Source organism: Typha latifolia, chromosome 1 (genome assembly GCF_019914945.1).
Source record: "Typha latifolia isolate L0001 chromosome 1, TyphaL0001v2, whole genome shotgun sequence".
Taxonomy (NCBI): Eukaryota; Viridiplantae; Streptophyta; class Magnoliopsida; order Poales; family Typhaceae; genus Typha; species Typha latifolia.
This window is the reverse complement of record NC_133086.1, coordinates 5990716-6000914: the sequence shown is the minus strand read 5'-3', so window position 1 is coordinate 6000914 and position 10199 is coordinate 5990716. Positions and strand designations below refer to the sequence as shown.

At 42.1% G+C, this 10199-nt stretch overlaps 3 protein-coding genes across 3 annotated transcripts; 2 read left to right on the top strand and 1 right to left on the bottom strand.

Annotated features, from left to right (window-relative positions):
- The first annotated feature begins 1110 nt into the window (after positions 1 to 1110).
- LOC140787563 (expansin-A8) lies at positions 1111 to 2716 on the top strand. The gene is made up of 3 exons (XM_073136554.1): positions 1111 to 1355; positions 1718 to 2036; positions 2136 to 2716. The coding sequence occupies exons 1-3, from the start codon at positions 1214 to 1216 to the stop codon at positions 2440 to 2442; spliced, it is 768 nt and encodes a 255-aa protein (XP_072992655.1). The 5' UTR covers positions 1111 to 1213; the 3' UTR covers positions 2443 to 2716.
- Positions 2717 to 2836: 120 nt separating this feature from the next.
- On the bottom strand, positions 2837 to 3591 carry LOC140787579 (uncharacterized). The gene is made up of 3 exons (XM_073136577.1): positions 3407 to 3591; positions 3091 to 3307; positions 2837 to 2981 (listed from the first exon to the last, which is right to left on the bottom strand). Exons 1-3 carry the CDS (start codon positions 3447 to 3449, stop codon positions 2978 to 2980), a joined length of 264 nt encoding a protein of 87 aa, XP_072992678.1. The 5' UTR covers positions 3450 to 3591; the 3' UTR covers positions 2837 to 2977.
- A 2697-nt stretch (positions 3592 to 6288) lies between these two features.
- Positions 6289 to 9234, top strand: LOC140797957 (cation/H(+) antiporter 19-like). The gene is made up of 2 exons (XM_073151672.1): positions 6289 to 6807; positions 6899 to 9234. Exons 1-2 carry the CDS (start codon positions 6595 to 6597, stop codon positions 9134 to 9136), a joined length of 2451 nt encoding a protein of 816 aa, XP_073007773.1. The 5' UTR covers positions 6289 to 6594; the 3' UTR covers positions 9137 to 9234.
- Positions 9235 to 10199: the final 965 nt, after the last annotated feature.

Genomic DNA, 10199 nt, shown 5'->3' with positions numbered 1-10199 from the left:
AATTAAAGGAAAATTTAGTGATTATTCTGATTAATACCATTTATGATTCAATTTTCAACTAATCAATCTCTAACAAGATGATATCTAAATTAAAATAGGCTAGTTCGGTTATACTCAATTTGAAATTTATGTAAGAAAGTTTATGTTGGTTTAAGTTATTATAATATTTGGTTGTAAACCAGTATAATAGCGTGATAATTATACTTAATGTGATATGAAAAATAACATATTTATAAGATAGTTTGGTAAATTAATAAAATATTCTTTATAATGGATGAAATAAAGAGAAAATAGAGAAATAAAACCACTGAAATGATAGTTAATTATTATCTTTTCAAATAAAATAGTTATTGCCATCATTAGTAAATTAGTATTGAGATAAATTATCGTTGCTATATTCTTATACCCTCGACTTTATTTTTTTTTTCCCGTACATTTAATTTCTAAATACAAGATTCAATTTTTTTTCAAGGCCATTTTCTGAAGGGTATTTTAATCAGTTTTATTCTTAGAGTTGAAAATAAATCATAATCTATGATTAATAGTAGTTAGTTAAAATAATTATAAAGTGCTGATACTTAAAAGATAGACAACGAGGAGGGATTAGAATTACAAATAATCGCCAAAATTTCCCCGTTAAACTTCACATGCACTGACTGTTGACCTCCTTGTTATCCGGGAGTGCATGTTCTATATATCTGACTGAATTGTTGGAATGTAATGCTGAGATAGGTTAATGGACAAAGAGAAGGATTAGAGTTGACTTTGAATAAAATTAACTCGCTTGCATTAATTCTCCATGCCTTGTTCATATGGACTTGTACGATTTCGTACCTCCATGAGCTCCTTGCAAAGTCGCAATAGATAAACGTATAGTGGTAGGAGAAGAGCAATTGCAAGTCAAGAGATTCCCATTTGCAGGAATTAGCTTCACCAAAGTCAACTTAATTTTAGTGAGATGCTAAACAGTAGAGTATTGTTCATGCTTCAGTGATTTCTTTCTTTTCTTCTTTCCTTTTTAATGTGCAAATGGGAGTTTTTATACACAATTGAGGTAGTTGGAGAGCTTAGATTGAGATTATAAATTAGGAGGTGGTGATGGCCAATGACAGAGCAGTAGAAGCCTTTCTCCTCTCCTTTCTCCTATTCTCTTTACACTTCTTCTTCTTCTTCTTCTTCTTCTTCTTCTTCTTCTTCTTTTCTCTGAAGTGAGATGGAGAAGGCTACTAGTTGCTATGCCATTGCTCTTGTTCTATTCTTCACATTGCTCATCTCTCAATTTGGAGGATTGGAAGCCCAATGGATCCCTGCATCTGCTACATTCTATGGAGGGAGTGATGCTTCTGGGACTATGGGTGAGTATTAATTACAGACAACAAAGACACCACTTTATTAAAGCTTATCCTTGTTCATCTTCGTACTTTCCATATGTATTTTTACATATAAATTCTCAGAATATTCTAATTCTTTTGACAAATTACTTTGTTTAAAAGGATGAGAAAAAAAAAATGCTCCTTTTGATGTATAGCAACCGGCTGTGAAAACCCTTAGAAAATTAGCTTCTCTGTTATCCTTATACTAAGGAGTTCAGAAATACACTTTGAACAGCGGGTGTAAAATTATACTTAACCCAAAAACAAAAATGAAAAGAATTATGCTATGCTAATGCTACCCAAGTCCTGTGCTTAAGTAGCTATTGGTGTGGGAATAATTGCAGGTGGAGCTTGTGGATATGGCAACTTATACAGTGATGGGTATGGGATCAACAATGCAGCACTGAGCACTGCACTGTTCAACAATGGTGGGTCTTGTGGTGCTTGCTTCCAGATAGTTTGTGATGGGAGGAAGTCTCCATGGTGCAAGAAGGGGAAGTACATCACTGTGACAGCCACCAACTACTGCCCACCAAACTACGATCTGCCCAGCGACAATGGTGGATGGTGCAACCCACCAAGGAAGCACTTTGACATGTCTCAGCCTGCCTGGGAGACCATTGCCATCTACAGGGGAGGCATTGTTCCAGTCTTTTACAGGAGGTAATGAATCTAAACTATTTAAGAGCATAGTAAACATCAGAGCAGGAGGTTTCTCATAGGAGACTAATAGTCTTCTAATCATAACTCCTTGTGTTGCAGGGTTAAATGCCAAAGGAATGGAGGTATCAGGATCACCATAAATGGAAGGGACTACTTTGAATTGGTTTTGTTTAGCAATGTAGCAAGGAGTGGAGTAATATCTGCTGCTTGGATCAAAGGATCTAAGACTAATTGGATGCCTATGAGCAGGAACTGGGGCATGAATTGGCAGAGCAATTCTTACCTCAATGGACAAAGCCTGTCATTCCGGTTGCAGACCGACGACGGCCGGATTAAGACGGCATACAACGTGGCGCCGTCCAATTGGAAGTTCGGCAGCACTTACGCCACCTCGATCCAATTTTAAAAGGGATGGCAGATTGATTACCACACCACTATCATGTTCTTCAGTGTTTTTTTCTTTTTCTTTTTTTAATTTTGAACTGTACTACTTGTGCCAGATTTATATTACTTAGGCTGTGGCTTAGGATTGAAGGTAGCCCACCTAGTAAAACATGATTGTATTTAGAATAAATGCTAAATCTCAAACTTATGTTTGAGGTATTGCATTCAATTGTATGTTGTACTGTACTTATAATTAAAGCTAAAGCAGCCGTTTCTTTGCTGATTTGAGGAGCAAAGCATCTTTGCCACCAAAAGAGATTCCTCCAGCATCAGATGCTGATGTCAAATGACCAACTTCATATCATATCTTGATCCGAAAACATCTCGCTGAACTTAAAAATCTGAGTACTAATTAGTAAACAGACAGTAATTGCCTATCAGCAAACATTTCATACTGAACATTACATCTCAGCTCACCATTAATTTAATAGCAAGTTCACAGTAATAATCAGCATCATTTCAGCATACGTAGCGAAAATATTTTCTCCGATAAAAATTTACCTAGATCAATGCGAGGATCATGCAAAAATAATTAGTCAGTGACTGCAAGCTTCTTTTTGAATACTGGTTTCTATGGAAAAGTACAGAATGCTCTAAGATTTGAACTTACATCTGAATGAGATCACTTTCCTCCTCGAGAACGGCCCTTCTTCGATTCCATTTTGAGCACCTTCCGAAGTAGTAATTCCATGCACCTTCAGCCAGGTTATCTATCTTCATAGATTCAACATCCTCATCAAACATACCATAATGGTGTTCTGCCTTCAGCCTTCCTGCATATACTATCCTCTCATCTCCATCCTTTCCACTCTTCATCCATCCATTATCTGGCTTGATCAAAAAACATCCTACTTCAATGTGATTGTTATATATGCTAAAGTTCACTTCATCATAAACTTGAAACATTCTGACTTCAGACTCTTCACCATCGTCAAGCACTACTTCTGTTGCAGATTGCCTCTCCGACATTATAAACAGGTAGATTGCCAGAGAACACACTGCAGTGGAAAATAAAAGTGGAGAGAAGAAAACAAAAACTTTTGGAATTAGAGAGCAAAGCAACAATAGAACAACTACATAGGAGAATGACCACGCAAAGAAAGTGTGACTATTGAACTTGGTCCTAAGAGTTTTTAGCTGGGCAAGATAGCTAACCATGGCTACTTAGGACTCTGAAATTAGTTTGCAATGCTGAGTTTATAGAAGAGAATATATTCTTTCTTCTTAATGGTGGGGTCAGTATAACAAGGTTTGTAGGACTAGTGGAACCAAAGTGGAAAGCAAGCATAACTTTTTTACAAGATGAGGATAATTATGCAGTGAAGAAGGAAAGATGTATAAGAAAATACTGGCATTTCCTTCGTAACGAAATACTTCGATTAAGTTCATTCACAGCCATAAATAGTGGCATTTCTCATCAGCAAATTGCCCCTGCCCCAACTTGGTTGTTTCCCTTCAGTGAGAAGCAACAAGCCTGCACATTCCAATTTGATAATTAATTATATCCTAACAATGGAGGAATCAGATGCTTACAGACTTACCTTCACACTAGTGGTTACTGGAGAAGATGCTAAAAAATGCTTTATGGCAGGAAAAGATTGAGGACTTTAAATAATTAAGTCATTTGATTACTCCTCATAGGAGCTGTCAAGATTCAGGGGTTATAATACACAAGGAATATCTAAAAGGAATGTCCAAAGATTTAACCATTGCAGTAATAATCATTACTTAGGAAGTAAATGTTGTGCTAAATGTCAAAAAGGGTGAAGAGGAAGTGATTTCCAAACACCCACAAATAAATTCAAAAAGAATAGCAATAAATTAGGATAAACTAAATATTAGCAAAGCTAATTTCAATACTAAATAAAAAAAAATCTATGATCAAGATGCCAGATGTATAAATCTTTTAATACTCAAGCTAATCACAAATAAAAACATCAAATAAATACAAAGCACAAAGAAAAAAAAAACAAGATTTACGTAGTTCAACATTGTGTCTATATCCATGGGACAAAGCAATTTTCAATCCACTATGCAAATTTAAGTATAAAGAGTTTTCTCAACTCTAGTATCTCTCAATACAATAGTGGCTATCCTTCTTAGGTTCTCTTTTTGCAAATACAACACCACTAAAATCCTAAATCCCAACTTATTTATTTTTAAGGCAGCTTGAGGGTAAAGAAAACCCAGTTGAATAACAAACTAGAACACAGAAAGGCGTTCAAACTCTTGTAGAGCTATTTGAACGCCTACAAACTACAAATCTTCTCGAGCTTTGGCGTTCAAATGCCCCTAGGGCTTCTTCAAATGCTCCCACACCTAAAACTTGGAATTCTTGATATGAGCCAAACTTCAATAATAAATCTATAACATATAATCCAACTTTGTAATGTATAGACAATATCAATCCGGTATTGCTTAAGGCCATGTTTGCTTTGAGTTTAGGACATCTTCTAAACTTATTTAGGGACCTTTAAACTATTTCAGTAACCAAATATTTTTTTATCTATCTTTTGCATATGACTAAGAACTAAGACTAACTAATTAAATTCGGGACTTAGCATCAGACAAAACAAGGCCTAAGATGCTATTTAGAAATTTCACTAAGCTCTTAATTATCGTTAAATCAATTATGCAGCCAACTCGGTAGTTAGAGTTACATGTCATTCCAAACTTTATTTACAACACACAAAGAAACTTACAAAACAAAAAGACACAAAAGTAAATGATAAGGTGTAAGATAATGGGTAGCTCTAATTTATGTTTAACTACATTTGATTCCCTTGAATTTTGCCGCAGTATCAGTTTGTCACCTTAAGAATATAAACCTACAAGTCGCCTTCTAAAATTTTAAAACCTAAATTTAAGTCTATCTAGCCCTCTAACATGAGCTAATTTAATAAAAAAAATTTACATGGCCAGCATACGCATATAGACTAAAATACTAAATTTCTCTCATGAAAGTGAAGAAGAAAAAAAAAACTAAATAAGAGATGCTTTGCTCATTCAAATTAAACAAGATAAATTAATATTAATGCATCCACTTTAATCAAATGATTATTATCATAAACGATCTAATCATGCTACTACCCTTGTACCACAGCGTATTACTCCGCAACAAAAAAATTACAAAAGAATTTCTGTCATGGAGAAATTAGTGAATTGCATCATGTGTTATCCAATATATTTTGAGATAAGCTTTTCTTAGATAATTGTTAATTGTGTTAATAGATGGATATATTTGTTATCCCATTTATAATTTTATATCCTTACGTATCCGTGTTAAACAATGAAATGTTTCTATCCATGAGCTTTTATCTAGTCCCCTTTGGATGATCTGAAATTAAACGGCTATGGCTGGGATCACGCTGGAATCCAGATGTGCTTGTTGCTATCCTAATCTAATCTATGTGATTAAGAGGCTATTAAGGCCTCCCTAATATTGGAGTCCCTAATTATTTCTTCTTCTTCTTTTTAATCCTGCCCTTCTAAATTGCATATTACGTGTATAGCCTTTAAAATTTATTATTTTTACGTGAATGCCCTCGAGGTTATGTTTTTAATTGCTCTATTCTATTATCCTCTTTATCACACAACCGAGTTGTTATATCATGGATTAAGGATTCTAAGGTTTAACTTTACAGGGCTATTTTAGTCATTCTCTCTCTCTCTCTCTCTTCCGCTATAAATAGATAGAGCGAGAGAGCGAGGAAGACGGGATGCACCAAATCATCTCATTAATCCACTATTATTACTTGTTATATATATATCCATCCGAATCCAGTTCTTTCTCGGACGTCCACACTTTTGGTTGGTGCTTCGATTTTGATGCAGTTGTGTTTCTGCGCTCCAATTCCTAGTTGGATACGTTGGATTCTTCCCTGTTTAGAGTCCAACTAGAAATTGAGAGACGAGGACACAATATTGCATGGACCCGTTTATAATACTGCATTGATTTCTTTACTAATACCAATCGATATTTTTATTTTATTTTTACTTTTTTAATTTGTTTCTCCTCTCCTCCTCCTCCTCCTCTTCCTCTTCCTCTCTTGTAAATCCTAATCCTTTTTATTTGGGATAGAGAGAGAAGAGAAGGAAAGGGAAAGGATTTGAAATGGCGATGGCAATGGCGGCAACGAATGCTACGACGATGACTTGCCCTACGCCGATGAAGGCGACGTCCAATGGGTCTTGGCAAGGGGATAATCCGTTGGATTACGCGCTGCCGTTGGCCATCCTTCAGATTTGCCTCGTCGTCGCCCTCACTCGGACTCTAGCATTTATCCTCCGTCCTCTCCGTCAACCTAGGGTTATCGCGGAGATCATAGTAAGTCCATCTCTTTTTATCGTATCCAAGTTCTTTCTTCTTCTTCTTCTTCTTCTTCTTTTTCTTTTATGTATTTACTATGATCCTATAGGGCGGTATCATTCTGGGGCCATCGGCCCTCGGCCGGAGCACCGCATTCCTGAACGCGGTGTTCCCGAAACAGAGCCTGACGGTGCTCGATACGCTCGCCAACATTGGCCTACTCTTTTTCCTCTTCCTCGTCGGCCTGGAGCTCGACCTCCAATCCATCCGCCGCACGGGGAAGCGCGCTCTGGCCATTGCCTTGGCCGGAATCTCCCTCCCCTTCATCATGGGCATCGGCACCTCTTTCGTCCTCCGCTCCACCGTCTCCCGAGGGGTTCGTGAGGGCCCCTTCCTCGTTTTCATGGGCGTCGCCCTCTCCATCACCGCATTCCCCGTCCTCGCCCGCATCCTCGCGGAGTTAAAGCTCCTCACCACCGAACTCGGCCGCATGGCCATGTCCGCTGCCGCTGTTAACGACGTTGCCGCGTGGATCCTCCTCGCCCTCGCCATTGCCCTCTCCGGATCCGGCTCACCGCTCGTCTCCCTCTGGGTCCTCCTCACCGGTGCCGGCTTCGTCGTCTTCGTCGCAGTCGCCGTCCGCCCGGTCCTCAACTGGATGGCGCGCCGCTCCCCGGACGGGGAACCGGTCAAGGAAGTCTACATCTGCGCTACCCTCGCCACCGTCCTCGCGGCTGGCTTCGTAACTGACACCATCGGCATCCACGCCTTATTCGGCGCCTTCGTTGTCGGCATTGTGGTCCCTAAAGACGGGCCCTTCGCCGGTATCCTCATCGAAAAGGTCGAAGACCTCATCTCCGGGCTCTTCCTCCCTCTCTACTTCGTCTCGAGCGGCCTCAAGACCAATGTAGCGACCATCTCCAGCGGGCAATCGTGGGGCCTCCTCGCCCTCGTAATCACCACAGCGTGCGTCGGCAAGGTCGGTGGTACCGTCCTCGTCGCCCTCGCGGCGAAGATCCCCCCGCGGGAGGCCATCACCCTCGGCTTCCTGATGAACACGAAGGGCCTGGTGGAGCTCATCGTCCTCAACATTGGCAAGGACCGCAAGGTCCTCAACGACGAGTCCTTCGCCATCCTCGTGCTAATGGCCCTCTTCACCACCTTCATCACCACCCCCATCGTCACCGGCATCTACAAGCCCGCCCGCCGTGCCGCCCCTTACAAGCACCGGTCCATCAGCTGCAGCGCCGAGAGCGCCAGCGAGCTCCGCGTCCTCGCCTGCTTCCACGGGAGCCGCAACATCCCGACCATGATCAACCTCGTCGAGTCATCCCGCGGCACGCGCCGCCGCGGCATCGTGGTCTACGCAATGCATCTCATGGAGCTCTCCGAGCGCTCCTCTGCCATCTCCATGGTCCACAAGGCCCGGCGCAACGGCCTCCCCTTCTGGAATAACAAGCGTCACCAATCAGAGGAGGACCAGATCGTCGTCGCCTTCCAGGCCTACCAGCAGCTCAGCCACGTCACCATCCGCTCCATGACCGCCATCTCCGACCTCCACACCATCCACGAGGACGTCGTCACCAGCGCCCAGCAGAAGCGCGTCGCCCTCATCCTCCTTCCCTTCCACAAGCTCCAGCGCATCGACGGCTCCATGGAGTCCCTCGGCCACGACTACCAGCACGTCAACCAGCGCGTCCTCCGCCACGCGCCCTGCTCCGTCGGGATCCTCGTCGACCGCGGCCTCGGCGGGGCTTCCCAGGTCTCCTCCAGCGACGTCTCCTACTCCGTCGCCGTCCTCTTCTTCGGCGGCCGCGACGACCGCGAGGCCCTCGCCTACTCCACCCGCATCGCCGAGCACCCCGGCATCGCCCTCACCGTGCTGCGATTCGTCTTCAGCAACGTCAACATCGGCAGCAACAGCGTGCGCATCGCTATCGACGACAACGACGCCTCCGCCGACGAGGCTGCCCTCGCCGAGTTCAAATCTAAGGTCGCCGCGGCGTCGGACGGCTCGATCAAGTACGAGGAGAAGGTGGTGAACGGGAAGGCGGAGATCGTGGCGGCGGTCAAGGAGGTGGGGCGGAGCAACCTCTTCTTGGTGGGGCAGATGCCCCCGTGCATGGCCCTGAGCGCGGACGTGAGGGATTGCCCCGAGCTGGGGCCGGTGGGAAGCTACCTGGCGGCGTCGGAGTTCTCGACGACGGCCTCAGTGCTGGTGGTGAAGCAGTTCGATCCGACGGTGGAGAGGTCAAAGCTGGTGGAGGAGGTGGGGGAGTCGTACGATCTGCCGGACACGCCCATCGCCGTAGCGCCGGAGCCCGACCTTGTAGAATCTCACCATTAGATACTAGTGGACGTCTTATTTGAATCATACTTCTCTCATTGTGTGATGCAATGAGCTTTTTTTATTTTTTTTAAAAAAAAAAAGAGAAACATTCTGATTGAATAATGGTAATTTTATTGGGCAAACTCTTTAAAAATATATATATTAGACTCAAATCATACGAATATACTCCGGTGAAAATTCTACCACTTATTCATCTTAATATTTATTTAAAAAAAAAACAATCGAATTTATAATGAGGCATATGGTATTCTTTTTAATGAGAGTGACGCATTGCAGCTAAGTAAGTATCCACTTCTTTTTCCCAGAATATTGTGGATTGATAGGAAATCCATGCCTGAAACTAGCGAGAGTTTTTGTTTCATCTCAAGAAAAAAAAAATTGGTTTGCATCTTTCTAAATTGCAAACCGTTGTCAGTTCTAGAAGGCAGTGTGAACACTGTCAGGGATTTGGTCTCGAGTCTTTCGTTCAAGAATCCATAATAATGGCAAGAAAGAAAATGTGGTCGCCTTCTATGTCATTTCCTTGACCAAATGAATAGATGAAAGAATAGTTTGTCAAATATTGAATCAATCCAATATCTAGAAGCACCACCCAAGAAAGGATATCGAGTCATTCCTTGACCACATTTTTTTAAAGATTAATTTGAACCATGAATCAAATACGAGGATAGCAATACTTTGAAATATGTTGTAAGATGTAACTCAAGAGGATGGTAATTTGGACGGTTTTGAGGGTTCAAGGTTATAGGTCACATAATAAGACAGACAAGGCAGGGATGTAAAAGATAATAAAAACAAAACGTTCGGTGGTTTGTGATCAATTTCCAAAAGCGGCGGAGAAGGGCTTTTTCGTAAAACAACAGTCGCGCGATTGGATTTGTGGGGAGGGATTGGGGAGTTTCAGGTTTTTTTTTCTGTTAAATTTCACAAATTCCCCGACTTGGTCTCATTCGTGCTGCTTACGCATCTGTGCGCGTGCACTGTTGCTTGTCGGAGGCGGCGTCGATCGCTCACCAAACTAAAATCCCCCACTTCTCCCCTCCTCCTCTTCTCTCATTCC

What these genes read in the sequence shown, in the direction of transcription:
- LOC140787563 (XM_073136554.1), top strand. Translation starts at nt 1,214, where the DNA reads ATGGAGAAGGCTACTAGTTGCTATGCCATTGCTCTTGTTCTATTCTTC. An exon ending in TGATGCTTCTGGGACTATGG is followed by an intron (nt 1,356 to 1,717) that starts GTGAGTATTAAT and finishes GAATAATTGCAG; the next exon opens with GTGGAGCTTGTGGATATGGC. An exon ending in GTTCCAGTCTTTTACAGGAG is followed by an intron (nt 2,037 to 2,135) that starts GTAATGAATCTA and finishes CTTGTGTTGCAG; the next exon opens with GGTTAAATGCCAAAGGAATG.
- LOC140787579 (XM_073136577.1), bottom strand. Translation starts at nt 3,449, where the DNA reads ATGTCGGAGAGGCAATCTGCAACAGAAGTAGTGCTTGACGATG. An exon ending in AGAAGTAGTGCTTGACGATG is followed by an intron (nt 3,308 to 3,406) that starts GTGAAGAGTCTG and finishes TGATCAAGCCAG; the next exon opens with ATAATGGATGGATGAAGAGT.
- LOC140797957 (XM_073151672.1), top strand. Translation starts at nt 6,595, where the DNA reads ATGGCGATGGCAATGGCGGCAACGAATGCTACGACGATGACTTGCCCT. An exon ending in GGGTTATCGCGGAGATCATA is followed by an intron (nt 6,808 to 6,898) that starts GTAAGTCCATCT and finishes ATGATCCTATAG; the next exon opens with GGCGGTATCATTCTGGGGCC.